The 27,945-nt window shown below is 58.7% G+C and overlaps 2 protein-coding genes and 1 long non-coding RNA gene across 13 annotated transcripts; 2 read left to right on the forward strand and 1 right to left on the reverse strand.

Annotated features, from left to right (window-relative positions):
- Window positions 1-403: 403 nt before the first annotated feature.
- On the forward strand, window positions 404-6,462 carry LOC132523225 (uncharacterized). The gene is made up of 2 exons (XR_009541431.1): window positions 404-1,466; window positions 5,906-6,462. It is a non-coding gene; the product is annotated as an uncharacterized LOC132523225 (long non-coding RNA).
- On the reverse strand, window positions 2,457-18,315 carry ARRDC1 (arrestin domain containing 1). Of its 11 annotated transcripts, none has more exons than XM_060153868.1 (8): window positions 17,510-17,777; window positions 15,896-15,967; window positions 4,693-4,803; window positions 4,209-4,259; window positions 3,953-4,021; window positions 3,599-3,781; window positions 3,327-3,503; window positions 2,457-3,254 (listed from the first exon to the last, which is right to left on the reverse strand). In XM_060153868.1, the coding sequence occupies exons 3-8, from the start codon at window positions 4,753-4,755 to the stop codon at window positions 2,745-2,747; spliced, it is 1,053 nt and encodes a 350-aa protein (XP_060009851.1). In that variant the 5' UTR covers window positions 4,756-4,803; window positions 15,896-15,967; window positions 17,510-17,777; the 3' UTR covers window positions 2,457-2,744. The 11 variants fall into 11 exon arrangements, with proteins under 11 accessions (XP_060009851.1, XP_060009845.1, XP_060009844.1 ...); XM_060153862.1 differs by having other exon boundaries at window positions 3,953-4,107; window positions 17,510-17,770; XM_060153861.1 differs by lacking the exons at window positions 15,896-15,967; window positions 17,510-17,777 and adding an exon at window positions 9,437-9,610 and having other exon boundaries at window positions 2,457-2,763; window positions 2,837-3,254; window positions 3,953-4,107.
- A 359-nt stretch (window positions 18,316-18,674) lies between these two features.
- ZMYND19 (zinc finger MYND-type containing 19) lies at window positions 18,675-26,793 on the forward strand. The gene is made up of 6 exons (XM_060153897.1): window positions 18,675-18,836; window positions 20,191-20,250; window positions 20,949-21,055; window positions 21,656-21,796; window positions 26,102-26,282; window positions 26,463-26,793. Exons 1-6 carry the CDS (start codon window positions 18,786-18,788, stop codon window positions 26,604-26,606), a joined length of 684 nt encoding a protein of 227 aa, XP_060009880.1. The 5' UTR covers window positions 18,675-18,785; the 3' UTR covers window positions 26,607-26,793.
- The last annotated feature ends 1,152 nt before the right edge of the window (window positions 26,794-27,945 follow it).

The following is a 27,945-nucleotide window of genomic DNA, read 5'->3' on the forward strand; positions in this document are numbered from 1 at the left end:
ATGAGGTGTGCCTGGCGGGGGGTGATGTCTTGACTGAGAAAGCTGCCCTGAGGCGGGAGGGGGGATGTCCCTTTGGGGAGGATTGCCTGCGTTGGCGGTGCTCCAGTTGGGGGAGGTGCCCCAGTTAGAGGGACTGCCCCAACGCTGGGGTGCTCGGCTGGGAGCATGTCCGGACTGTCGGGGAGGATGCCCTGATTAGGGAAGGTGCCCCGCTAGGAGGCTGTGCCCTGGCTGGGGACAGTGTCCTGGTTGGGAAGTGTGGGTAGGGTGGGGAATGTCCAAGGCGGAGGATTGTCCCTGTTGGGGGCGGGGGGGGGCGCTCTGGTTAGGGAAGATGCCAGGCTTGCCGGGGGTGGTGTGCTCCAGTTAGGAGGTGGCCCCAGTTGGGCAGCCTCTCGGGTCACCCCAGCCTTCTGCAAGCCCCCCAGTTATGCACAGGGCGAGACCTTTCCTGCATATCAAGCAGCCTTCACTGAACAGCCCACGTAGACTGGTTTAGGCCACCCACTCCCCGTAGCCAGACGTGTTTCTGCCATCCCCTGGGAGTTGAGAAAAGCAGCATAGACTGAAATTGGGGTTCTCTGGCCAGTCTTCACAACAGGAACTGGGGAGGCCCTGAGTCAAAGGGTAATCTGGGCCTCACTCCTGTGAGGGTTCAATCTCGTGGAACATGAGACTCCAGGAAAATTCCACTAAGTGCACTGACGGTGCACTCAGCTGCAGAGGAGGCAGTGGACGATCCTAAGTACCAAGGAAGACTTCCCAGGTTTGGGGGGACAGCCTGAGTCAGCTCCTGACAGGCCAGGAACCCCAAGCTCTGTCTGGAGCCTCAGGACGGGAGGCTCAGGAGCGGTCTTGCTTAACAGCCTGCACAGCTCCACCAGCTTTCACCCGCACCTACTTCTCTGGCACCAGCCTTTCTCTCTCCACTCTTGCCTTGGGCCCTAGTTTGCCCCTACTCTGAAACACTTATATCTCAGGTATCTGTGTGGCTCACTTCTTGACAATCCTTGGGTCTTAAATACCACCTCTTCAGGGAAATGTCCGCTTGCCCCTATTTAAAAACAATACTGCACCCCAAAACTTCCTTGCTTTCTTTTACTCCATAGCATTCCGTTGCCATATTGCCTGTCAGCCCCACTAAGTCCAAAAGGTAAGGGATTTTTGTTTTGTGTGCCCTAGTACCTGGAACAATGTTTGGCATGCAGGAGACAAAATATTTGTTGAAGGAATAGATGAGTTAAGATGTGAAAAAAAGTCCTTCATTAGGCAAAGACCGGCTGTAAATGAATGTGTCAGAAGTAGGTGATGTTCCCATTCTGCACCATCAGCCCGACCCACCCTATGCTGGTATTGTCGCCGACCAATGATGTTAGGTGCTCTTCTCGGCACATGATGTGTTACGTGTTGACTCAGTGACCGTCAGGTCAGTCCTGGGAGGTGGACGTCGTTTTCATCCACATTCTGTAAGTAAGCAAACCAAAGCAGGGGTGTGCCTTCAAGGCCACACACTGTCGGGAGGCAGAGATGGGATTTGAAACAGGCAGAGTCTCAACTATGAGGCTACAGCTTCTAGTAGATGTTTCACAGGTTATCCTTCTTGTGGCATGCTTTGTGTTTTTGTCCAATATTCATCCTCTCCTTGTCCCACAAATAGTAAAGTTTTAGGGTACATGGCTGCCTGTACAGTTCCAACTGTAAAGGGTGGCCAGTGGGATGTGTGCAAAAGTGATACTATTTACTTCTCAGCGTGAGAAGCAGCATCCCTCAGAGCCAGACGTGGCAGTGGTGACGGCAGGGGCAGGAGACTTGAGGCCAAGGGTAAAGGAACTGGGGAAGCCTGCTCCCTCCCCCCGACCGGATTTCGTCTGGCACACGAAGTCTAAACTGCGTAGCCTGGAGTGGTGGGTGCCAGACGGCTAGCCCAAGATGTATGCTAACAAAATGGAACAGCGGTGGTCTTCTCCCCCTGTCACAAGGCCACTTAAGTTGATGCTGAGGCTCCAAACACGCAAGCCCGCCTCCGAGGGCAAATCCTGAAGCCGAACCGGGAGGCCAAGCGCCTGGCCCGGGCCTGGTTAACCGCCACGGACGATTCCCAAAGCTGGTTCTGCTCCCTGCCCGGATCGCTCCCCCGCCCCCCCACCTTCCGGTCCAAGACGCCCGGAAGGAGGAGGGACCCAGAGCGGAAGGGGGTGGGGTGGGTGGGGGGAAAACGACGGCAAGGGGCGGGGCCGAGGAGAGGGGCGTGCCCCGCAGGGAAAGGCGGGGCTGAAAGGGGCATGCCCCGAAGAGGGCGTGTCGTGCATGGATGGGCTAGGCTGAGGGGCGTGCCCTATAGGGAGGGGAGGGGCTGAGAAGCCCGGGGGGCTTGGGCACACCCACAACAGCCACTACCCGAACACGCACACACACCCGGCAGAGGAGGGCGTCCCACAGGCCACTGTGCCCAGCTCTACAAATGAAGCTTTTTATTTACACCAAGTCTCTCTAGGCCCCAACCCCCGGGGAGAGGCCGACTACAGGGGGGCTGCGGAGGCTGGTCGGGGCAGAAGCTGGTCCGGAGGCAGAGGCCGCAGGGAACGGCGGGCAGCGGCGGGTCCTGAGTGGGCCGGGCCAGGCCGGGAGCGAAGGCACGAGGCCCTGGGAACCTAGTCCCAGGGCGTAGGTCCGCCCGTCCGGAGAAGGCGACATGGGGTCAGCTCCCTGGGGTTAGGCCAGGGTCCACACCGCCACAGCTCTGCTCATAGGATGGCGGGGCCTCTGCAGGGAGAGAGCCAGGTCTGCATGGGGCCCGTGGCTCCCCCTCCCTGCCAGGCCCCAGGCCCCCACTCACCATAGGGGTAGCCCCACGAGCTATACTCAGGCGGGAGGATCAAGGTACTGGTCGTGGGCACCGGCCCTCCAGAACCCTCTGCAAAGTAGGGCACGGTGGCACCTGTGGAGATGCACAAGGGAGGGGGCAACGGGTGGGGGGCAGGGCTACCATCCTGAGGATGGGGTTCAGGGGCGCCAGGCACAGAGCCGAGGGCTGCAGGCGGCTGCTGCTGCTGTGAGTGGCTCTTGGTGGAGAGGGAGACAGGGTCCGAGAAGAAGTGGGGGCCACCAGCCACAGCCTCCGCCTCCTCCTGGGGTGGCGCTGAGGGCACCACCAGGCCTTGGCCTGGCCGGGGGCTCAGTGGGACGTGGTTCACAGCGATGTTGCCGATGAAGACCGGGAGGGTCACGATGGCTTCCGGCGTCTTCAGGGAGACCTGAGGAGGTTATGCGAGTGAGGAGCCAGGCCACCGGCCCCTCCTCCCACCCCACCCCTGTATCCCTACCACCTGCAGGTAGTAGTCCACATGGATGAGGCTGCAGCCCGGCAGGGCGGACTGGGGCAGGGCAGGCACCAGGATCTGCTCTTGCCACTGAGCCCGCCTCCAGGCCTTGACGCCGGCGCCCTCCACCTCGGCGATGGTCCGCACGTCATAAATCCAGCGCTTGGCCTTGTAGGACACTTTCTGGGGAAGGGCCAGCCTGTGAGCCTGGGCAGGCCAGCCACCTACCCCTCCTCTGCCCCGTGGGGACAGGGCCCAGCAGGCGAGGGGACTCTGACCTGCAGCAGACTGGCCACCACAGGGCTGGTGTCCTTGCCTGACTGGTTCTCAATGTCAGCCTGCAGCCGCAGCACCTGCCCCACCACGTAGCCTCGGAGGTCGGTGCTGGCGGTGAGGACTACGCTGCCTGTCTTCACCAGCTTGTAGGAGAACTTCTTGGTGGTGGAGGCCACATTGGGTTGCTTGGGAGGAGAACAGAGAGGGGGTTTGGCAAGTGTGGGTAGGCGGGATCCTCGGGTCAGCTCAGGGACAGAGAGGCCGCTGCTCTTCCAGACCCTGGCCGCCTCACCTGTGCTGGGGACAGGGTGTCAGGCAAGGGTGGGCCCACCCAGGAGGCCACTGCCCAGGCTCACCTCGATGTCTGGGATGCTATTCAGGTTCAGGGGGCTCAAGATGTAGAACACGCGGCTGCACTGGTGATCCTTGGAAAAACGTGGTGTGTCGATGGTGGCCCGTACCTGGTGCACAATCTTCCCAAAAGGGCCCTCAAAGGACGTGGGAGCTGTGGCTGGAGACAGAGCAGGGACTGGTACCCGACTGCCCCCCACCCCACCTCCCACCCACCCTCGCCAACTGCCACCACCTGGCCTGGCCAGGCTGGGCTCTCACCAGGAAGCAGGAACTGGAAGGGGAAGCTGTGCTCTCCAGCAGGCAGGCTCCCTGCAGAGACAGAAGGGAGGTAGGGGAGAGGGGACAAGGTGACCTCACAGGGTCCAGGACAGAAGCAGGCCCTGCAGCCAACCAGCTCACACTGCATCTGGCTGCTGGGCTCCTAGCCTCTGTCTCCAGCACCTCAGCAGCACAGGGCTGTGGCCTGGGCAAAGGATGGGGGTGAGAGCTTGGCTTGAACAGGAGAGGGGGCAGGGCTGTTCCGGGGGCCGGAGCCCATCCAAATCCAGGAGAAGGTGGCCCTCTTCAGCCACCCAGCCCCCATCAGGCAATGCCCTGTGCCTGCCAGGGAGGGAAATCCAGCAAGGTGCACAGTCCTGGGAGAGGGTGGGCTAGCACGGGGATGCCAGAGGCGGATGGGGAAGTCAGGTGGACAGACCCCACTCTCAGTGGGATGAGGTGAGGGAAGGGTTCCCAGACTCACCCTTGTCGGCCAGGGACAGAGCGCTGTTGAAGTAGCCCTCCTCCACCACCCACGCTGTGTCATTGGCCTTGCTGGAGACCTTGCAGGACCCCGTGCAGGTCACCCGGATAGCTGCAAGGGGGGGACAGCATGAGCCCCAACCAGACTGGCCTGGGCCCCTCCCTAGCCCCAGCACAGGGATTCAGGCAGGACGGGCAGCACCCAGGACCACCCAGCTAGGCCCTGGGAAGGCCAGCACATGGCCTGCTACCCTCCAGAGGACACTTCCTGTCCGTGCCACATCTTCAGGTGCTCTCAGCGAGCCAGGGTGGCGAGGCACAGAGTTCTACCTGTCGTGCCATCCAGAACGTGAAGGCCCTGACGGTCACCAGATGACCCCTGGGCAAAGCCCCACCCCCAGCCCCCGCCCAACCAGACCTGTGAAAACCCAGCTCCCTACAGGGGTGCTTGGGAAACCCTAGGTGAACAGAGGCAGCTGTTTGGGGCAGCTGACGTCTGACCCCACCTTCCTGCTGCCTCTCAGGCAAGTCAGTTAGGCTGGGAGGCACCCCTTCAGGCTCCAGGAAGCTACCTATTAGCCCTCATGCTGCAGGAATGTGGTCAGACCCGCCTGAGCAGATAAGGAACCCAACAGTCCGGCACACCAGAGGGTGGGGACACCTTGGCTTCCTGGGCCAGTACTGCCCAGGAGCGCTGATTTCTGCATCGAGATGGCCTGGTCCTCCCCCACACTCCCCAGGGGAAGCACACACACCAGGAACCAGGCAGCAGGGTTGCTGCCGCCTTCCGCCCTGTGATCAGGAACACAAATTCCTCCGTCCAGAGCCCACTACAGTCAGAAGGCCATGGCTGGACCAGGCCCAGCCGAGGCCGGTCACCAGAGGGGACACCATGGCTGGAGACCCAAACAGGGCAGGGGGTGGGAGCTCAGTGACAGGTAGCCCTGTGGCTCCCTCCATTTCTTCCTCTCCCTGCGGGGCTGAGTCAAGGCCAAAGGCTTTAGCCTGCCTGCCCAGCTGCCCGTCCTCCCCTGACCTGATGGACTGGTGAAGGGAAGGTAACTCGGAATCTGACACCCTCCTGACAAAGCCATCAGGCAGGAAGAATGCAGTGTCTCAAGTGCCCCGGGCCAGGGGCAGCCACACCAGGTCTGTCTGTGGTCTCCCCAGGCAGGCCCCACCTTGCTGATGCAGGCCTCCTGTTGGTCCCACAGTGCACTGGGCTGCCCTCCACGAACCCGTGACTCGGCCTCCGCCCCTTCAGCACTGCCAGTGACCAGCCCTCAGCCTCCGTGCCAGCCCAGGCTCACCACCCGGACCTCGGCCCTAATTTCTAATCCACGCTCCACCCGTCATCCCCTCCTAGGGCCAGACCTGGAACTGTTCCCACCCTGGAGGTCTGGTACATCAGCAGTGCTCCTACAGACCAACACATCCCAAGAGAGGCACGGCGTGGAATGAGCAGAGAAGGGGAAGCCTGACTGTAAAGTAACTAGAAGACGTCCTGGTGGATTGCAGGCGTCACACTTCTGGAAACATTCCTCCTGGAGAGGGTGCGTCCCCCCTTGAATCCGGCTGCCCTGGGAATGCTGGGAACAATGGAGTGTGCTGGAAGGGGTGCGATGGTCCCCAGACTGGCCCAGTGACAGCTGAGCACTGTGAAGTGACCCCAGTGGATGGGACACGGAGCTGAAGAATCACCCTGCCGAGCTCTGCCCAAAATCCTAACCCACAACAGCACAAGTTATAATAAAATGGTTGCTTTAAACAACTTAGTTTAGGCGTGATTTGTTTGCTTAGAGGTGACTTTCACACAGCAGCAGATAAAGGAATAGCTGTCTAACCTCACTAGAATTCACGGAAACTCATGTGACTTACCATTTAACACATCAGATTGGCAAATATTAAACATTCTCATACGTGTCATAGAGAAGGTAGAAAAACAGACACTTGCTTATAGCAATCAACCTGTCGGCTGATACGACGGAGGCCCTGGAGAAGAAGCAGGCAGATCTGCTGTAATTTTACACACGCGTTCCAGGGATCCAGCAGATCCCCTTAGAATCTCACCCTGTTCACCCTGTTCAACACTGCTCCTAATAGCAAACAACCTAGGCATAGCCTACGCGTCCAAAAGCAGGGTGGCTGAAACAGGCACACACTCAGCCAGGACCCGGCCACACAATTAAGGTGAACAAGTCAGGGTGGCACCTGGCCCCAGAAAAACAAACCGGCCCTCGAACTCTGTGAACTTCCCAACGACTGTGCCAGGGCCCCCTCTGCACATATGCTGTGAGGCCCCTTCGGGGACCCTGCCTGGATGAACAGCCTCCAATCCCCGAGTGGAAACAAACTCCCCTCCCTGTCCCATCTCTCCTCCGCAGGGGAATAATGGAGGCGCAGGGGGAACTGGAGGTTTGGGGCTGCTCCAGTTCTCTGAGGCGAATCATCATGTGGATCCTGTACCAGAGCGCTTCCGGAACTCTCCTCTTGAGCCAGCACTCCCACCTGTCCAGCAGCCCTCCGCCTATGTACCACCTGCAGTCTGAACACGAAGACTTCTGCTTGCTCCCCGTCTGCTTGCTCCCCCTCTGGTCCCCAGGGTCTGTCCCAGCCTCCATCAGCTCCCTCAAACCTGGGGCAGCCCAGCCTCTGCCACATCCTTTCACTACAGCTCTAGCCTGCAAGCCACTTCCCTCTGTCCTGTTTCCAAATCTGTAACACGAGAGGAATGGCAACACCCACCTCCCAGGGTTGCTATGAAGACTGATGGATTGGTCCTTGGGAAGTGGGAATGGCATCTGGCCCACGGTGAGAGCCCAGGGAGCCGGCAGAGCTGGCAGCTGGCTGCTACTGTTGTCCGGGCATCACCCTCCCTCGTCGCCCACCTCGAGAGCAGAGCACAGGGCAGCCCCGCCTGACCCCCAGCCTCCAGCTGGGCTGGACCCAGTCTCCAGCTCCATCTCCAGCCTTCTTCCACATCAGCTCCCAAGGCAGCCGGCGTCCCCAAGGCTGAGTGCAGACCATCACTGACACTCCTCAGTCAAGTGTTCAGAGGCCTGCTGCCCCCCACCCTCCATGTCCTCCTGGGGGCCCCCCTATTGCATCAATGCCTGGTAACAAGTGTCTTTTGAGGGAAAGGAAAAATAAGAACCATGGTCTTTCCTCTCTCACGCCCCGGCAGGGCCGGAGGCCTACAGAGGCCCCAGCACCAGCATCCCCCCTACCCCTGGGGGGCAAACTGAAAATAATACCCTCTCTGGCGCGAGGCCAGTCGTTGCTGGACTCTCCAGCCTGTGACCTGACCTGCTTCTCCCTGCCTCAGGGCTCTTACAGTCAGGGACTCCCTCAGCCTCCTGGGGCCCAGCTGTCCATTTACCCACATCCTACCCACCACGTGGAGGCTGCGGGGCTCTAACCAGCCCAGGTTAGTCACGCACAGCTCAGGCCACCCCTTCACTGTGGTCAACAACAGCCTGTTCGCCCTGGGCCCCAGCTACAGGGGGTGACAGGGCAGCAGGCCAGGAGGAGAGCTCTGCGTGGGGTCTCTGTGGTGTCCGTCTGTCCTCCAGCCACGGCCCACCCCTCCTTCCTGTGCCCTGCCAGCCGCACTCACCTCTCACTGGTGCCCCAGAGCAGAGCTGCACTGTCCCCCCGGTGCCCCTGCCACAAGCACACCTACCCCCACCCAACCCCAAACTCCAACTGGGGAGACAGGAAAGAGGCGACACGTTACGGAGGTGGGCGGTGTCACCGGTCCGGGACGGAGGAGGCAGCTGCCCAGAGAGGACGGTGGCTCTGCATCCTCAGCGGGCACCCCAAGCGCTGAACGGTCAACCACACGGGGGCCTGGAAGGTCAAGGCCCAGAGGGAAGCCCGGCAGCTGTGGTTCTGGCCAAGCACCCCAAGGTAGAGAAGCGCCCCAGGACGGACACACCACGCAACCTCACACTCAGAGCCGGGGTCAGGAGAGAGACCCCGCCCGGGCTGCGGTTCGCCCACGGCCCAGAGGGACCAGGTGTGATGTCCCCCGCAGGGCCCGGTTCACACCTCAGGCAGCAGACAGACGAGGCCAGCGCCGGCAGGGAGCCCTAGCTAGGGGCGCCGCAGCAACCGGATCCCCGGTCTCAAAGTCCCAGATATCTGCGCCAGCAGAGGGACTGGCCAGGAGGGCTCAGGTTCGGCTCCCAGATGCCCGCTACGGCGGCCTACGGCACGCAGGGATTATCAAGATCCTCCCAGCCCTTAGGGACTAGCCTCGGGCTGGGTGTAAGCAGTGCCCTGCAGCCCGCCCCCGGGGACCCGCACACTCGGCGGGGCTGCCTGGGTGTATGGGAGAGAAAGCCCAGCGCGGGCCGGGCTCCAGGTGAGGGCCCAGCAGCTGCAGGGCGCGGCGGACCGGAGACCCGACAGAGAAGGTCAGAAGCGTCGCGGGTCCAGGTCAGAGTGGCCTTCGGCGAAGTAGACAGGCTCGAAGCCCGCGCCCCGAGTCTGGACGGCCCTTGGCGGAGAGGACAGGAAAGGCAGATGCGGAAGGACTGGGCCACCCGGGCCTCCCTGCTCCGCCCCGACCGCCGCCGGCCTCCCACCCCCGCGGTCCGCCGCCCGGCCGGCCGCCCCGCGGCGCCCCCCGCAGCCGGACGCGCGCCCCCGGCCTCGCGTGTCCCGGGCCCAGCGGCCGCGCGCCGCTTCGGAGCCATGCCCGGCCCGCCGCAGGTGCGGCCCTTCCCGGACCCCGCGCCCACCTCGGAAGGGCAGCGGCGCCGCCAGACGCACGCGCACGGCCCCCGCCAGCGGCTCCCCCGGGCTGTAGACGACGCGGCCGTGGCTCAGGCGGACCTCGAAGAGCTGCACCCGTCCCATGCCGCGGCCCTGCGGGGCGGCCGCGCGCTGCCGCCCCCGCCGCTGCCGCTGCCGCTGTCGCCGCGCGCCCAGCCCCGCCCCCGCTGCCCCGCCCCGGCCTCCCGCCCGCCCCCGCCCCGCCCCCGCTCCCGCCTCGCCCGGCCCCCTGCTCCCCCCGCCCCCATCCCTCTCCCCTCTTGTCCCCACCCCTCCCCGCCCCCCTCGGCCCCCCAGCTCCCCACGCTGGCTCCTGCCCGCCCCCCAGCCCCGCCTCGGTCCGTCCCCCCAACCCGCCCTTCCCCGCCCCGCCCCGGCCAGCAGGGTGGAGCTCGGGCGCAGCCCGCGGGAACCCGGCGCACCTGCGCCCCCTGCTGCCTCACCTGTGGAGGGGGCGGGCCGGGCCGACGCCCCCTCTCAGGCTCCGCCCCGGGGTCTCCACCGTGCAGCGTCTCTACACTGAGGGAAGTCTCCAGGCTGGGCTTGTGTCGGGGCGGGGAGCGCTTGGCCTGCAGCAGCGGCAGGGAGAGGTGAGGGGTGGGGCTCGATACCCAGGGGCGGATTCGAGGGCAAATCCGGGAGTCTAGGTGAGAGAAGGCCGTGCTTGGCTTACAGAAGGTGCTGGGCGCCTACTGGCAGGTTAAATATGGGGTTGCTTGAAGGAGGGCGTCAAGGTGAGGCCAAGTTTTTGTCCAGAACAGCTGGGCGAATGGGGTGGCATTTTTTTGATGGAGACAACCGGCCTAGATACAAGTTGTTTGGGGGGTGGGGAAGGGGAGAAATCGTGACCGGCAGAGTCAGAGGTGCCTGTTAGGCACCCAAGTGAACTCCTAGGCATGAGTCTGCGGGAGACAGAGGACGAACGATTTGTTAGACCCTTGTTTGTAGATGGTAACTCTATTCAGGACACTGATGACATCAGAAGTGGGGGTGAAGCCAGAGAAAGCTAATCTAGCCCTCCAGCAAAAGGAGAGGGGCCTCACAGGCTGAAGGGTCCACTGGGCCAGGCTGAGGAAAGGCAGCAGCCAGGGAGGCCCTGAGGGCCAGGGGTCTGCAGCAGGCGCCAGGTCCACCTGGTTTACCCGGGATTCTGATGCTTCAGGAGGGAGGGTCTGACTGGCCAGCTTGACACTCTCCTGTCAGGACTGTGCAAACTCCCTGAACAAGGAGTTTGGGGTGCCCATGGGATAGGGAGGATGGCGGGCAGCCCCAAAAACCAAGTGTCCATGGCAGAAATCAAAAAGGAAGTGTTTGAGGAGGCAGAGAGAGACGCTGTGTTGGCTGCTGCTGAGATGGAGGAGATGGGGGCAGAAAATGGGTGACCTTACCCCAGGTCACACCTGTTTCCTACAATCGCACCCTATAGGGCTCTGCACGTCCTTTCCTCTGACCCCCTCTCCCCTCTAGAAGCTCTGCTGGTGTGCCCTCATGTCCACCATCATCACCACCCTAACTTCTGCTTTTCTCTAAACGTTCCTTTCCTCATGCTCTCATGGAGCCCGGGCTTCCCCTGGAGGCTCTAAAGTGTAAATGTTTATTTTCGCACAACCCCTGTACCTCTGGGCCTGCAGGTAGGGTGGATGCTCTCCTGACTCCTTATGACCACTTCCAGACCATTTTCCCCTTTGCCCTAATAGCTGCCAGCCTTAACTCTCATTTTCTCAGAAGAATAATTCATTCACCCCTCCACTCTTGCTGTTACCTCCAAAGCCAAGGCCTGCCCCCCTTATTCTTTGGGGATTTCAGCTCCTGACTCACTCACTGTCATTCTCTCCAGCACCACTTGTGCAGGAATTCTGACTTCCGAATCCACATAGGTTTCCTTCCAACCTCAACCTCCTGGCCTCTGTCTTAACATGAACCCAGGATTTGTTTTAATCAGCTATGGTAAGGTGACAGACACAAAGCCAACTGCCTTGAAAGAAGAGTTTAGAACTTACAGCTCCCAAGTGGGGCACGCCACACTATGCAGGGCCACATGGGGAAGCGCCAGTGCCATCAGGAACAGCAGGGAGAGGAGAGCTCGGCCAGAGCCTTTACCGTGTTTTCAGTGGGAAGGAGGCAGGGTACGCAAGTTTGAGCAAGTTTGGGATTGGATAGTTTGAATAATTTCAGCGGTCTCTAGTGGTCCAGTACCTGGCCCTGGGTGATTTAGGCAGGGAAATACTGGCTGGTGTACTGGTGACAGGAGGTGGTTGGGGTGTGGGCTCTGGATCGGTTGGTTTGCAAGTGAAAGGTGTGTTGGTGGGTGAGTTGTTTGCTGTCTCTAGGAATTAGCCAGCCTGGGAAGGGCAGTCTCTCCCCAGCCAGCAAGGCCCTCAAGATGTCAAAGCATCAAAAATCTAGAAAATAAAAAACATGATCAAGGCAGTGCTCATTCCCTTGACTCCTGTCCTCTGAGAACCTTCCCCAGCTGGCTTCAGCAGCCCCTCTTGTGGCTTTACGTTTGTCTGAACGTCACCCAACAACTTCTCTCACCCCTTTCCACTCACGCCGTTACTCCCATCAGCAGGTGGGTTCCACCCCTCCCACTGAATGGGGCTGGCCCCTTGACTTGCTTGAACTGCCAGAGAGAGAGATGCCATGCCAGTTTCAGGCTCTATGAAGGGCTGGCAGCTTTTGTTCTCATTCCCTGACAGTCCTGAGCTGCCATGTGACAATACCTGGCTAATCCTCTGGAGAGATCACCTAGAGAGAGAGGGAAAGCCTGGACGTAAGAGTCTCAGACTTCTCGCCTCACTCACACATCCTGACTGTGGCTCCGTGAGGGACGCTGGCTGTTTCGGCTGTCTATTGTTGCATGAAAAACCACCCAAATTTATTACTTACTCTGAAAACTAGGTTGCATTCATCTGGGAGGCTCTTCTACTCTGTGTGGTATCTGCCTGGGTTAGAATGGCCAAGATGTCTGGCACCTTGACTCGGGTGGCTGGGACAGCTGGGGGCTGCTCAAGTGTCCCTTCCCTGAGGCCTCTGCACATGGTTTGCTTGGGGTTCTGCACAGCATGAGGGTCTCCAGGTAGTAAGACTGATTACCTGTGAGCAGGCCCCCAAGAGGGAGGAAGGTAAAGCTGCCAGTCCTCTGGCCTGGGCTTGGAAGTCCCAGAACTTTCTACCAGATTAAGTGCATCAAAACAGTCACAGGGGGCTTTTCTGGTGGCGCAGTGGTTAAGAATCCGCCTGCCAATGTAGGGGACACGGGCTCGAGCCCTGGTCCGGGAAGATCCCACATGCCGCGGAGCAACTAAGCCCATGCGCCACAACTACTGAGCCTGCACTCTAGAGCCTGTGAGCTACAACTGTCGAGACTGCGTGCCACAACTACCGAAGCCCGCACGTCTAGAGCCCGTGCTCCACAACAAGAAGCCACTGCAATGAGAAGCCCGCGCACTGCAATGAAGAGTAGCCCCCACTCGCCGCAAGTAGAGAAAGCCTGCGCACAGCAACGAAGACCCAACGCAGCCAAAAATAAATTAAATAAATAAAATTTAAAAAAAAAACAGTCACAGGAGGGAGATTCCTGGCAGTCCAGTGGTTAGGACTCAGTGCTTTCACTGCTGTGGGCCAGGTTCAACCACTGGTCAGGGAATAAGATCCCACAAGCTGCAAAGTGTGGCCAAAACACACCCCCAGAACAGTCACAGGACCAGTGAGGACGGAGCATCACACCTAACAGGGAGGGAAGGAATTGATGGTGAGAATTTGAGACAAATTACCCACCAGCCAATAGCAGAAAAGTCAACCAGCTGAGCCCAATCTCATCACGGAATAATTAGAAAATCAACAGTTGTTTTAAGCAATTATTATGCAGCCGCACATACCTGGAACAGACACTGACACTTAAAAGTGAGATGCTGCCTCAGAAAATCTACAAACAACAAATGCTGGAGAGGGTGTGGAGAAAAGGGAACCCTCTTGCACTGTTGGTGGGAATGTAAATTGATACAGCCACTATGGAGAACAGTATGGAAGTTCCTTTAAAAACTAAAAATAGAATTACCATATGACCCAGCAATCCCACTACTGGGCATATACCCAGCGAAAACCATAATTCAAAAAGACACATGCACCCCAGTGTTCATTGCAGCACTATTTACAATAGCCAGGTCATGGAAGCAACCTAAATGTCTGACGACAGACGAATGGATAAAGAAGATGTGGTACATATATATGATGGAATATTACCTCAGCCATAAAAAGGAACGAAATTGGGTCATTTGTAGAGGCGTGGATGGATCTAGAGACTGTCATACAGAGTGAAGTAAGTTAGAAAAACAAATATCGTATATTAACGCATAGATGCGGAACCTAGAAAAATGGTACAGATGAACTGGTTTGCAGGGCAGAAATAGAGACACAGATGTAGAGAACAAACGTATGAACACCAAGGGGGCAAAGTGGCGGGGGGTGGTGGTGGTGATGGGATGAATTGGGAGATTGGAATTGACATATATACGCTAATATGTATAAAATAGATAACTAATAAGAACTTGCTGTATAAAAAATAAAATTCAAAAACAAAAAGAAAGTGAGACGTTGCCATCACAGAATTCTGAAATGTGGCCCTGACTTTGGAACCAGGCAGCAGGAGGACCTGGCAGGCAGTAAGGACATTGCTGGTGGAGGCCCGAGAAGGGCGGAGCCCAGTCAGGTATTGGCGGAAAAGTGGGACACCATTGCCTGTGGTAACGGGGAAGGCAGAAAATATATCTAAGGATCTGATTTTCCTGGCAGAAAGCTTAAAGGGCCAACTGGCTTCTTTCAGTCATTTATGCCAAAGTGAAATAAAGAAAAGAGAAATGAACTAAAGAAGTAATGTTCCATGTTCCAGCAGAAGTTGGAGGAAGTATTCCAAGCCAGGTCCTGCAGCTGGAAAAGAAAAACTATTTCTCAGCCTCAGCCTTTCCAGGCAGCAAAGGTTCTCAAGGTAAGAAATGGCATCGTGGGGAAGATCAAATCCAGGACACTGCAGCAAAACACGACCTCAGGGTTAAGAGAAATCCAAGGGCATGGCATATGACCCCTTGTTAAGACCTCTGAAGATTCCCAGGGGACGGGACCCTCATAGGTGCTGTCAGCCATACAGAAGCGCCTCCAGGCGTCTTGAGGTCTTTGTGCCACAGCACATGGCTCGATGTCCACAGCAGAAAGGAGCCGCTCAAAGATATTTGCAGTGTAGCTTCTGTCTAATAAAATGTGTTATAATTTGATACCTAGAAAATCCACAAAGTTTTTTTTAGGGGTTGTATTTGCTTGAACTACAATGGACAAAGTTCAAAATAAAAGAGGCCTCTGGGCTCTCAAGTGTCTCCAGGCAAGAAGCAGGCTGAGGAAGCTACTCAGCAGCAAACAGGGCCCATTTCCCATGGAAAAGGGCGGATGACCGAGCATGCAGGGCCAAGAGGCAGAGGGAGAAGCCACTGGGAGCCATAAAAAAGGGTGGGTGCGTTAGGGAAGCACTTGCCGGGAGCAGACAAGCCCTTAAAGGAGCACTGTGACAGCTGTCTGCTGGATTTCAACATTGCTGTGCATCCGTGGCTGCAGGGGGCACACCCCCTTTTCCTTTTTGAACCGGGTGTCTATTCACTTATCCTGTGCTTCCCCTTGGAACGTTGGGTCTTGGGGGGCAGACAGCTTGCCTCTGGCCTTGTTGCACGTCATAAGCCAAGAGCCACGGTGAGGTGGGGTTCTAGGGTCTTCACGTGGGAGGAGCAGGAATCATTAGGGGTCAGAGGGTGGACGGGTGGGGGGCAGCCTGTTCCACTGGTAGCCCCCACAACGCGCCACACTTTCAGGACTCATGCTCTTGTGCACACCCCTCCCACACGGCCTCCAAGCTCGCCTGCGTGACTTGCTTTGGCCAGCGGGATACTAGCAGGTGTGATTCAAGCAGAGGCCCACTGGGACCTATCACTTAGAGCAGAGCCTCCACACGGTAAGCAGTCCAGCTCTCCTGAATGGATAGGGTCACATGGAAGAAAATGAGGTGCTCCGGGCAAATTCCCAGCTGAGTCCAACCGAAGGAGGTATCCGGCTGACACAGTGTGGAACAGAAGATGCCCAGTCAGTCACAGAATTGTGCAAAATAATAAGTTGATGTGGTTTTAAGCCATGAAGTTTGGGGGGGGGTTGTCACAGATCAGCAGGTAACAGAGACACCATCACCCCTAGCACCTGCAGCCCCTTGCAAAAGTCTCTGAAGCACTTCCCGTCCTCGCTCACTTCCTCTATCAGCGATCCTTTGAACCCACTGGGACCTCCGACCCCTCTGGTGTCCTCTCTTCTTTACTTGCCGAGCTCAGATGCCCCGGGCAAGCATCCCTCTTAGACAGCTCGCTGTCTCCCCCTCACCTCACTGCACTCACCCAGCATAACCGCAGTCCTGGCTGAATCCAGCTCTCCTTTCTCCTCGCCTTCTCCGGGGCAGCCTAAATAGGCTGGAGGAAAACACACAGTCACACGGACGGGTCCCCTTGACACTGCCGGGCCACCCTACTGTCTTTTCCTGGTTCCCTCCTGGTCCTCTCTCCTTGGACCACACTCCCCTCTCACCTTCAACTGATGGCCTCGTTCTCATTAGAAGAGAACCCCCCAGATTCCTACACCCATATCCACTCACCTCTCAGACTCCTCTTCAAGCTGTGGCTGAGCTGAACCACCCAGGCTCCTGTCAGATGCCAGCCCCCGCCCTCCCCTCTCAGGCGATTGCCTCACCTCTTTCTCCTCCATGGGCTCATTCCTGCTGGTGGACAACATGCTGCTTCCTTTCCCACTATAAAACCAACACTCTCTCTGGACTTGCCTTTTCTTTCTCGCTTTGGCCGTTTCTCTGCTCCTTTTCAGCCAGAACACCCCAGAAGAGTTGTCAGTCTCAAGGTTTCCAAGCCTCTCCTTCCACTCCCCCTTAGCCCGTTCAGTTGGGCTTATTCCTCCATCACTTACTTGTCAAGGTGACCAGTGCCCTCGTGCTGCGTGCTCTATTGACTAATTCCCAGTGCCCACTGACCAGGACCTCTCAGCAGCATCAGAGAAGGCTGATCCCTCCCGCTCACCCTAGCACTGTCTTCACTTGGCTCCTGGCCTACTGCCCTCTCCTGGTTTCCCTCATACCTGACATCCTCATGCTCTTTACCAGCTCCTTCTCTTCTCAAATACTCTCTTAGTATGAGAGTACCCAGGGCTCAATCTTCTCCCTCTCTTTTTCTCTATTTGCATTTCCTCCCATGGTGAGCTCATCAGCTGTATGGCTTTAAATACGACAAGTATGCTAATGAATGCCAAATCTGTACCCCAGGCTGGACACCTCCCTGAACGCCATATTCACATATTCAACTGCCTTATAACCTTAACGTGCAGCCTGAGGGAGAAATACATTTTTATTTTGCTAAGCTGCTGAGAATTGAGGGATGTTTGTTACTGCAGCATAACCAGGGCTATCCTGACTGCTACAGAACACTGCCACCACAGGTGTCCCAACATCATCGTTTCTTGGGTGGGTGCTTGCATTAGCTTCCTAAACAGCCTGCCTGCTTCCACTCTTTCTGGCACTGTCTCCATCAGACAGTGTAATGCACTGAATAGCTATTCCTCTGCTCCAATCCTCCAGTGGCTCACTTTTCTGAGTGTGAAAGTCAAAGTCCTCACGAGAGCCTACATGACCCCCTTCCCATCCTCCACCTCTCTGGCCTTGTCCCCTGTTGCTCTCATGCACTCCTTTGCTCACGGTGGCCACCTCCACTTTTCAGACACACCGAATGTGTTCCCAATTTATGGCCTTGGCACTGGCTCTTCTCTCTGCTGGAGATGCTCTTCCCCTAGAGCCCACATGGCTCACTCCTCCTCCTCCTCCCAGTTTGTTCAAATTACTTGGCAATGAGGCCTACCCTGCCCACCACCTTTCCTGGATCCCCAACTCCCTAATGCTGATCTACTTGTTTCCCCACAGCACTGATCACTTTTTAACATGGCATATAACTCACACGTCACGGGCCTTTTCTGCCTCCCTCGCTAGAACAGGGGTTTTCAATTTGTTGGGTGCACCGGTGTAGAGTGGTTTCATCAGGCGCTGGGGCTGAGAGCCCGCTGGAGTGGTTGTCAGGAGACAGGTAAAGCCCCACCAAAGTCCTCAGCCCTTGGAGCTCCTGTTCAGGAAGGATCTGGCCCAGGCTGTTCAGCGCCCCGGCTCGAAGCCCAGGGAAGGCTGGTGTAGCCCGAGGATGGGCTATAGCGGCGGTCTCCAACCGTTTTGGCACCAGGGACCAGTTTCGTGGAAGACAGTTTTTCCACAGACCGAGGGCGGGGGCCGGGGCGGATGGGGGGGGCGTGTTTAGGCGGTAATGCGAGCGATAGGGAGCGGCAGATGAAGCTTCGCTCTCTCGCCCACTGCTCACCTCCTGCTGTGCACCCAGGCCGCGGACTGGTACCGGTCCACAGACTGGGGTTTGGGGACCCCTGGGCTACAGGGTCCTGATCCGGGCCCCTGTGTGGAGGCGGCCAGGGAGGAGGTGGGCGGGCCTGTCGGCACTGGACCCAGCCCCTACGCCACGGTGGCCCCTGGGCTCCGGGTCCCTGTCCCCACTCCGGCCTCCTGCCCGCTGTCCGAGGACGGGGGACGGTTTACCGGCAGCCGCAGCCAGTCCCGCAGGGAACCCGACCTGCAGAGCCCGGAAGGCCCGGGGCGCGGAGCCAGGCCGCCCTCCTCGAGGGGCGGGGGCCGGGTCGGGGTCGCGGGGGCGAGGGCGGAGGCCGGGTCGGTGTCGAGGTAGAGGGTCGGGGCCGCGAGCCTACAGGTTGGCCTCCCGCACAAAGCTTCCCGCGAAACTGACGTCGCGCCCGGCGGCCGCGCAGGCACCGCCCCCGACCGCGCCCCTCCCCCGCGCTGGCCCAGCTCCTCAGCGCGCCGGCGCACTCGCCCTCCTGCCATTGGCTGCGTCGTGGCGGCGCGCGCCGGCCGGCGCACTGCGCGCCCCACCATTGGCCGGGCGGCGGCGCGCGGGGGTGTGTCCGCGTCGAACTCCGCCCCTGGCCCCGCTCGCTGAGGAGCGCGCGGCGGCGGCGGCGGCGGCGCGTGGCAGGTCCGGCGGGCGCCAGGAGGCGGCGGCCCGACCCCGGCCCAGCCTCGTCCCGCCCGCCCGCCCGCCCGGCCCCGATCCTGACCCCGACTCATCCGACTGGCCCACCCGGCTCGCCGTGGCCCCGCCCCGGCCCCGGCACCTCCTGAGGGAGAGGCGCCGCCGGCCGAGCGCAGGCCCGGCCATGACCGACTTCAAATTGGGCATCGTGCGGCTCGGCCGGGTGGCCGGGAAGGTGAGCGGCGCGGGGCTGGGGCAAAGGTCGTGCCGGGGGACTGGGGCGCTGGGCCGGGGGCCGGGCCGGCTCTGGGAGTAGGGGGCCGGGGTGCGAGGCAGGGGGCCGGACCGGAGCTGGGGGTGGCGGGCGGGGTCTGGGAGTCGGAGTCGGGGGTACGAGGCTGGGGGACGGGGGCTGGATCGGGGGCCCGACCCGGGCCGGGGCACGGGCAAAGGCCGGGCGGTTTGCGGGCGGCGGGCCGACGGCCTGGTTCCCGGGGCAGCCCTCCTCCGGTTGCGGCCCGGGGCTCCGGCCGTGCGCCGTGGCCGGGGGAGCAGGGGGCTGTGGCTGCGCCTGCGGCCGCGGGGAGCGCAGGCCCTTCCGAGGCGGCGCGCTCGCTCCTCGCCGAGACCTGCGTGTGCGCGCCGCCTGTGCCTGCCGGTCCGTAGTGAGCTTCGGGCAGGGTTCGTGCTGCCAGCGGCGGCCCCGTCTGGCTGAGCCTCAGTGGGCCTCGCCAGAGCAGGGCCTCCCTCTGCTTCTCTCCCTTACCTGGCCCCGCCCTCCGCGTGTTCGAGGCTGGGGCTTCCTGGCACCTGTGGGCATTGAGGCTTGGCTGTTTCCAGGAGCCGGCCGGCCGTGCAGCTGCACCAGCCACGGACCTTACCCTGGATGGGAACCCTGTTCCCATCACCAGCGGCGGAAGCTTCTGGTGGGAGAGAGGAGCAGAGGCAGTCAGATGAAGGTAAAACCGATTCAGATGCTAGAAAAAAGCTTTCCAAGCGAGAATGACACTGGTCCGTTTTGGGGACCGTTTCCTGCCCTTCCTGCAAGGGGATGTGACTTTCTAACTAGGGAAGGGTGGGCTCCCCATCAGCTCTGAGGTCCTTTCTAACTCAGTGACTGATTGCACTAATGTCATCCCTTAAAACTTTTATTTGGAACATTTTAGACAGACAAAGAGGTAGGAAGGACGATTCAGTGAGCACCTGTGTGAGGACCACCTGGCTTAATAAATAAATGTTAACTGAAACCTTCTGCATATTCTGCCTCAATCCCGGCCCCCTCCCTCTACTCCAGTGACGTCATACTCTTGGAATAGGTTTATCAGCACATTAAAATGCACAGCTTAGTACCTGTCCAGTCCTGTGGCACTTCTTTTGGTTCTTCGTGAGCAGATGGGAAGTGAAGCCTGATGCCGCGACTCTGCGCAGTCAGGAGTGGGGAAGGACCAGGCTTTGGCACCTCTACCTGCTTTCAGAGTAGACGGCCCCCCTCGCCTGCTGAGCTCGCTTAGTCTCAAGGGGCGGCTCCTGCTCATTGTCGGTACCTCGTACTGATTCCAAATGTAATGTCTTGAAACGTTAATTTCCAGACCAAGTACACATTGATAGATGAGCAGGACATCCCGCTGGTGGAGGGCTACTCCTTTGAGGTAAGGACGCCGTTCCTTTGCCAGCATGCCCTTAGTCATGCCCAGGAGGGTCACAAGGGGTGGGTTTTCTTCCCTGTGATGTGAGGGCAAGACCTGGTACGCGAGCATCTCAAGCTGTCTGTCACTGCCCCGTGGAGCCCCCTACCGCCTCTGCGATGCTGGTCTTCCCCCACTTCCGCCTGGTTGCAGGCTCTTCCTGAAAAGGAGACAAATTGTGTCATGTTTGTGATTGAGTTCAGTTGGACAAGCTTCTGTGCCCTGGGAGACTCTCCAGGGCTGCCCCCCCTTCTCTCGCCCTCTGCTGTTCCTACCTGATGAAGCTGTTCGGCCTCTAGTCCTCACCCGCGCACTCCTCCTTCCACGAGTCTGTGGACCCACTCTTACCTCAGATGTCACCCTTTTACACTTACTTGGTCTAGGGCTTATCTTTTTTTTTACTGGGTGGGGGCTTTTTTTTTTTTTTAAGGATAGGAAGATTTATTTCTCTGTGTCCACAATGTTTCGCAAAGAGTGGTTCGTGACTGCGTCTTGCCTCCACAAGAGGAGAGTGCTTCTTGGTGCCACGTGTCTGGGAGACTCCGGAGACCCCCAGGGTCCCAGGAATAGGCCTGGGATTGTCCCTCTGGCTTGTTTTTTAATTTGGAATGTTGTTGATAATCAGAGGCTTTTTAACAGAGCTTTTTCTTGTTTTCTCTCAGGCCCGGATGGAAGTAGACGCAGATGGAAATGGTGCTAAGATATTTGCATACGCCTTTGACAAGAACCGAGGAAGGGGGTCGGGAAGGCTCCTTCATGAGCTGCTGTGGTGAGTGTTCCAAGCTGCTTGTTTGCCCTGTCGGGTTTGCGCAAGCCCTGAGGTGCACGGGGCCCGTGGAGCCAGCAGACCCCTTGTTGACACATGGTGCCTTCCCCAGGTCTCCCAGTTAATTCTGTGTCATTGTCACTATCCCGGAGGGGTGGCTGCTTTGCGACCTGTGGCACTGGCAGGGCAGCCAGAGAGTCTGCAGGCTGAGCGCCCTTTCTGCTCGGTGTGTTTGGGACACAGCCTCCTCTGGGGGTTGGTGGGGTCGGCCCCTCCTCCGGGTTGGGGAAGGGCCTTCCTCTCTTCTGTGTGAACAGCGAGGTTCCGAAGTGCTTGGGACCACGCAAGTGGGGTGTCCTCCAGGCTGTGTGTGAGATGGTTTCGGGTTTCCTCCTTGGCTCCCTGCAGCCTAGCTCTTAAATCCAGGGGCTGGGCTGTCCACGTGGCCTGTCCTGTTTGGGCCACAGACTGACATACTTGGGTTCCTCTCTGCAGCCTTGCTCCTGATGGGTCCCGTCGGTGTGACCAGGGACCAGTTCAGGGCACACGGCTGAGGCGTTCAGGAGGGTTGGGAGCCCATCTGGAGCATTGTCTGTTTCCTAGGGAGCGGCACAGGGGGGGCATCGCCCCTGGGTTTCAGGTGGTGCATCTCAACGCTGTCACTGTGGACAATCGCCTGGACAACCTGCAGCTGGTGCCATGGGGCTGGCGGCCCGGAGCCGAGGAGACCTCCAGCAAGCAGAGGTGGGTCTTCTTGGGGCCTGGTGATGTGGCCGAGATGCCGCTGAGGGCGGCCCCTCCAAGCTAACTGCTAAGAGGGGCCCGCGACTACTCTGTGCTCTGAGGCTTCTGTGGGTTTGGTGACCTTGGCCGTTTTCTCTCAGGGTGCGGGGGTCCCCTTTTTCTTCACAGGGGGAGGAGACCGTTTGGATGCTTATCTTTCTGGGCTGGTCTTCTGAATTGGCTCTTGTGGGGAGAGGGGTTGTATGGGCCGGTCCCCTGTAGGTGGGCAGGACGCCCTTGAGATGTAGGAGCCATCTGCATCTCAGGGATGCCCCTGTGCACACAGATGGGTCTTGCAGTCATGCTCTTTTGTAAGCAGTTTGTCTGGTCAGTGGTTTAAAGGAAGCAGGACAGTGTGGCTCAGGGGTTGGCGACTCGGCCTCCACCTTTCCTTGGTCCTGAGGACTTGGGCGGAGGGGATGCTTTGAGGGCAGTTCCCGTGGCCCCAGGAACAAGCCCCTCTGTGACTTCATGGAGCCCTTAGGAAGAGCTGGGGGACCAGCAGGATGGGAGCCAAAATGAGCCAGGGTGTCCCTGGCCACCTGTGCATCATTTAGGGGCTCCCTAGGGCTTCTGTGCATCTCCTCGGGCCCCTGGGCAGCTTTTCCTGACTTTGGCGGTGCTGGTACTGACTTCCCCTACAGGCAGAAGTCGGTGAGGTTGGTGCGGGGGTGTCAGTGTTTCTTAGGATGGAGACTGGGTGGCATCTTTGCAGTGGTCACCACTGGGGTCTTGGTAGAGCCCCATGCACTGGAGGTAGGAAATGGCGGGATTGCCTGGCCAGCTGGGCGTGCTGGTGGGGGATGGTCCCCAGGTGTAAGAAGGCCGCATCCAATCTGATGCTGCTATAGCTCTGGAGGGGTATCCATAACTCTGTACGAGGGGAGGGGGTGGGTCTCCAGGCGTTGGGGGTCTCTGCTCTGTTGTTAGAGGCTGATCCTAAGACCCCTCCTGAGGGAGGCTGATCCTCTTGTGGTAGCTGGGTTAGGATTTTCATCTTCCTGGAGGTTACGTGAGTCTAGACTTCTGGTTGCAAGTGACAGAAACTAAGCCCAATTTCGCTGAAGCAAAGGTAGGACCCTTAATGGCTCCCCTGCTGAGATGTGGAAAGCCACAAAGCCACCTCCAGGTCTCAGGAGCGGCTGCCAGGGCTGCACACCTGCTTTCCTCAGCAGTGTCTGGTGGCGTGGGGAAGTCAGCTTGTTTTGAGTCACTTCTGTCTCCGTGCTGGGGGCAGGAGGGTTCTTTCATCAACAGGAGGAAGCTTGTGTCATCAGGACAAGGGCGGCTGAGTGGAACACCAGCCTCTGTGGATTTCCCCCAAGTTGTCCAGCACTCACATGGGTTCAGGGCAGGCCTGGGGCTCACCCTCCCTGGCTCCATGCAGGTCTGCTGCTGCCCATTGCAGACACTGGAGGGACACTGCCCACCGTGTCACCCAGCGATGGGTCTGTCTTTCTGGGATCTCAGCATTTGTCCATCTGAGCACCACGTATTGTTGTGAGATGAGGTGACCACGGTTAAGAAGACCTGTTTGGAAAAGGGTCTGTTACACCCAGGGCTGCCCCACCGGTGGTCTCCCCCAGGCCATGGCCCAGCTGCCCCATTCTCCTTCAGACCACTCCCAGGAGGCCCAGGACCACCCCAGGGGCCTCTCCCTGCTGGTCAGCCCAGGGGCAGAGGGGTTGGGGTTGGCCTTAGTTTGCCGGCCTGGGGTCGGCCCGTCAGCAGTCCTCCACCTGTCGGGGCAGAGCCAGCCCAAGGGTGGCCTGAACTCCCCGCTGGCCCGGCGTCACGTATCCTTCCATCTCACTCAGTGGCCTCTGCATGGCGGCTCTTTGTAGGAATCACCCCATATGTGAGGCGGGCGGTTTGGCAGCACAGCTCCTGCCAGGCACCTACCTTCTGCTCTGCTTTCCTGGCGTCACTTCAGTGGGGCCACGAGGGCAGCCCAGCCGGGTGGAAGGTGCTCTTTGCAAAGGTGCATTTCCCTCCCTTTCTGCCCTCAAAAGCCGGCTGGGACTGAAACTCACCTCTGTCTTCCAGGACTTCATTGAAGGGCTCAGAAAGTAGCCAGTTTTCTCCCACATCCTGACTTTCACCCTTTTCTTCTTTAAAAAAAAATCTTTTTATTGTGGCAAAATACAGATAACATTTACTGTCTTAACCACTTTTAATTCCCCACCCATCTCCTCTGCCAGCCCCTAGTACCTACTGTTCTGTGAATTGCCAAGTCCTTGGACCTTATCTGAGTGGATTGATATGGCATTTGTCTTTCTGTGTCTGCCTTATTTCACTTCGCCTCAGTTATGTCTTTGAGGCTCATCCATGTCATAGCATGTGTCAGAATTTCCTTCGTTTTTAAGGTTCAGTAATACTCCATTGAGTGTGTGTGTGTGTGTGGGGGGGGGGGGCACATTTGGTTTATCCATCATCCATCAGTGGGCACTTGGGTTGCCTCCACCCCTTGTCTGTCGTGAACAATGCTGCTGTGAACACAGTTGTACAAAGAGATCTTCGAGTCCCTGCTTTTGATTCTTCAGAGTGTGCACCCAGAAGTGGAATTGCAGGATCATAGGATAATTCCATCTACTTCTTGAGGAAGCCCCACGCTGTTGTCCACAGCATCTGCGCCATTTTACCTTCCCCCCAGCAGCGCACCGAGGCCCCAGTGTCTCCGTACCTTCACCAACACTTGTTTTCTGTTTGTTTGATAGTAGCCATCCCAGGAAGGTGAGGTGGTCTCATTGCGGTTTTGAGTTGCATTTTCCTGATGATCAGTGATGTTAAATTAAGCATCTTTTCATGTGCTTTTTGGCCATTTGTATGTCTTCTGTGGAGGAATATCTATTCAGATGCTTTACCCTTTTTTAAATTGGGTCGTTTGTTTTTTTGGTTGACTTGTAGAGTTCTTTATATATTCTGGGTACAAATCCCTTATCAGATATATGGTTTGCAAATATTTTCTCCCATTCTATAGGTTGCCTTTTCATTCTATTGATTGTCTATTGATTGTCTCTCTTTTTTTAAGTTTTTATTTATTTATTTAGGCTGCATTGGGTCTTCATTGCTGTGCGCAGGCTTTCTCTAGTTGCGGTGAGCAGGGGCTACTCTTTATTGCTGTGTGCGGGCTTCTCACTGGGGTGGCTTCTCTTGTTGCAGAGCATGGGCTCTAGGTATGTGAGCTTCAGTAGTTGCAGCACGTGGGCTCCGTAGTTGTGGCTCTCGGGCTCTAGAGCGCAGGCTCAGTAGTTGTGGTGCACAGGCTTGGTTGCTCCGCGGCACGTGGGATCTTCCCGGACCAGGGCTCGAACCTGTGTCCCCTGCACTGGCAGGCGGATTCTTAACCACTGCACCATCAGGAAAGTCCCTGATTGTCTCTTTTGATGCACAAAATAATTGACTTTTCATGGAGTCCAATTTGCCTATTTTTTCTCTTGTTACTGTGCCTTTGGTGTCATATCCAGGATTATTGCCAAATCCGATGTTGTGAAGCTTTTGTCCTGTTTTCTCTGAGAGTTTTATTGTTTGGGGTCTTACATTTAGGTCCTTGATCCATTTTGAATTCATTTTTGTCTGTCACATTAGAAGAGGGTGGCCCTTCCTTTTTCCTTTTTTGGAAGCGTAGTTGATTTACAGTGCTGTGCCAGACCCTTCCCTTTTTCATCCAAGGCCCTCCCGGCCCGGTCTCCAGAGAGGGCGGGTGGGTTGAAGGGGATGGTCCACCCATCCGTTTGCTCTCGAAGTGCGGGAGGTGCCTCCTTCGGAGGCCAGCCCCAGGGCGGGCCGCTCACTGCCTTGTGCTCACCCCACCGCCCGTGCCTCTTGTGGGGCAGTTGCGGGCACTTACAAGCTTCTGGCCCTGTCCAGCAAGAGAAGTGTTCGGGGGGTGTAGAGCAGCTCACAGCAATCGGGCAGGCAGGCCAACCAGGGGCAGATGTGGGCGCCCCCGGGGCCGCGAGCACGTGCTCTCCGTGCCTGTCTTGTGTGCAGCCGTCCCAGGCGTTGGGGAGATTGACGAGCAAGGCAGACAAAGCCCTGCCCTGTGCCTTTTAGTGGGAAGATGAAACAGGCTACATACTGGATGTTCCAGAGAGGTGAGCCCAGGCAGTGGGGTGGGCCAAAGGAGAGTCAAGCTGCAAAGCTGGGGGCGGGGCAGCCTGAGAAGAGGAAGCAGCTGGTCCACCCTGGGGTCACTCATTGTCACCTCCATACCTTGACCCTTCCTGGCCAAGGCATCCTGAAGTGCTTGCTTCTCTCTTTAAGGGAGCAAAGCTTATACTGGCTGGCGATTCAGCAGCTGCCCACGGACCCCATAGAGGAGCAGTTCCCCGTCCTGAACGTGACCCGGTACTACAACGCCAATGGGGACGTGGTGGAGGAGGAGGAGACGTCCTGCACCTACTACGAGTGCCATTACCCGCCCTGCACCATGATGGAGAAGCAGGTGCGCGGTGGGGGAGCCGGGCCTCCCCTAGGACTGCCCTCTCGCGGCTTCTCCCCTGCGGTGGCCGTTCCTTTGTCACTGCCTGACCGGGGCCCAGACCCTCCGGCCTCGGCGCACGGACGGCCAGGTCCTCGCAGGTCTGCCGTGTGACCGGAGCGCTGCTCTTCTGTGTCCTTTCAGCTCCGGGAGTTCAACATCTGCGGGCGCTGCCAGGTGGCGCGCTACTGCGGCTCCCAGTGCCAGCAGAAGGACTGGCCGGCCCACAAGAAGCACTGTCGGGAGAAGAGGCGCCCCTCCCAGCACGAGCTTGAGCCGGAGCGATGACCGGGCAGTCAAGTGGCTTCTGATCTCCCCAGGCTGCGGGCTCTGCGGGCAGCTGGACCGGGGCCACCAGAGGGGCTGTTCCTGCACTGGCTCCACCACCGGAGGCCCCCCCACCCCGCACCCCGCGGAGCAGAGACAGCTGGGAGGCCCCCCGGGACGCTTCTCATTATTTATATGTTAATATGTTTGTAAACTCATGTACAGTTTTTTTGGGGGGGAGGCAGCGGGAGGGTTAGAAAGTACAAATAGGGTCATTTGCTGTAACACTCACTTTCCGGGCGGCTGAGCCGAGGAGGGCGGCCCGCCCGGGTTGGGGCAAAGTAAAGGGTGGGACCGCCCTGAGTCCTGGCTGCTGTCTGCGCTCCGCCTCGGCCGGCATCCGTGATGTGGGTGCGGGTGCAAGGGCTGCCGTCCCCACCCCCAGGCTGCCTGGGAGCGTGAGGGAGACCCAGACGTGTCCCTGTCCTGCGGCAGGAGCTGCTCAGGGTGGTTAGTTGCTTGGCCCCTGTTCTCAGCCCCTTTGAACTCATACAGTGGGCACCTGGGAGCTCGGGGCGGGGCGGGGCGGGGCGGCGGGGGGGCTTCTCCCAGCAGGACTGCTGAGGTCCGCCTGCGACTTGGAGCAGCCTGAGGGGTGAGAACTGCTTTCCTGTGCTCCTTCTGGGAGCCGCAGATCTCAGGGCTGGGCAGCATCTGGTACACCTGGCCAAGCCGCCTGGGGGCCATAAGCTGGGTGGTGTGGCTGGGAACTTGCTGGTCTCCGGGGAGAGTGAAGGCTGACACCCGTCTTGGGTCATCCCTGGCCCCACGTTGGTCCTGCAGGCTCCTGCCACGCCCTCCTTTCTGCAACGTTTCTGCAATCTCCCAGGACGCCCTGTGTGTGCTCTGCTTCCCTGGCTGGGGCTAGCCCCTTTGTGGCCTTTGGTCTGTGAACTGAGCTGAGCTTTCCGTAGCTTCTTTTGCAGAACTTGGAGGCCTCCTGGGCAGTGCGTCCTGGAGAACAGGACTGGGGAAATGGGTGATAGCAATATGCGGGGAGCAGGAGGGAAGGCTCAGTTCCAACCCCGAGGGAGGGGTTTTCTGCAGGTGAAGGGACTCCACGTGCCCACACGGGTTTTTGCTGAGAAGACCTTGCTACCGTGCAGGTCAGCTGTGGTGCCTCTTCCAGGTTGGGGTTTTTTGTTCCGGGTTCCCCCAGACCCCAGGTTGAGCACCAGTGGGGGCTCAGAAAGCTGTCAGAGAAGAGGCTATGTGATCCTGAGAGACTGTCCTACTGACCACAGCTGGCCCGAGCCCTCGGGACGTTCCCAGGGCCAGGACAACTCCCAATTCAGAGGCC

The sequence above is a fragment of the Lagenorhynchus albirostris genome, chromosome 7 (genome assembly GCF_949774975.1).
Source record: "Lagenorhynchus albirostris chromosome 7, mLagAlb1.1, whole genome shotgun sequence".
Lineage (NCBI taxonomy): Eukaryota > Metazoa > Chordata > Mammalia > Artiodactyla > Delphinidae > Lagenorhynchus > Lagenorhynchus albirostris.

Excerpts from the sequence above, each read along its gene's own strand:
- ZMYND19 (XM_060153897.1), top strand. The coding sequence starts at position 18,786 with ATGACCGACTTCAAATTGGGCATCGTGCGGCTCGGCCGGGTGGCCGGG. Across the intron at positions 21,056-21,655 it reads CTCCTTCATGAGCTGCTGTG|GGAGCGGCACAGGGGGGGCA; the intron begins GTGAGTGTTCCA and ends TCTGTTTCCTAG. Across the intron at positions 26,283-26,462 it reads GCACCATGATGGAGAAGCAG|CTCCGGGAGTTCAACATCTG; the intron begins GTGCGCGGTGGG and ends GTGTCCTTTCAG.
- ARRDC1 (XM_060153858.1), bottom strand. The coding sequence starts at position 9,554 with ATGGGACGGGTGCAGCTCTTCGAGGTCCGCCTGAGCCACGGCCGCGTC. Across the intron at positions 3,782-3,952 it reads ATAGCATCCCAGACATCGAG|CAACCCAATGTGGCCTCCAC; the intron begins GTGAGCCTGGGC and ends TCTCCTCCCAAG. Across the intron at positions 3,504-3,598 it reads TGGTGGCCAGTCTGCTGCAG|AAAGTGTCCTACAAGGCCAA; the intron begins GTCAGAGTCCCC and ends GCCCTTCCCCAG.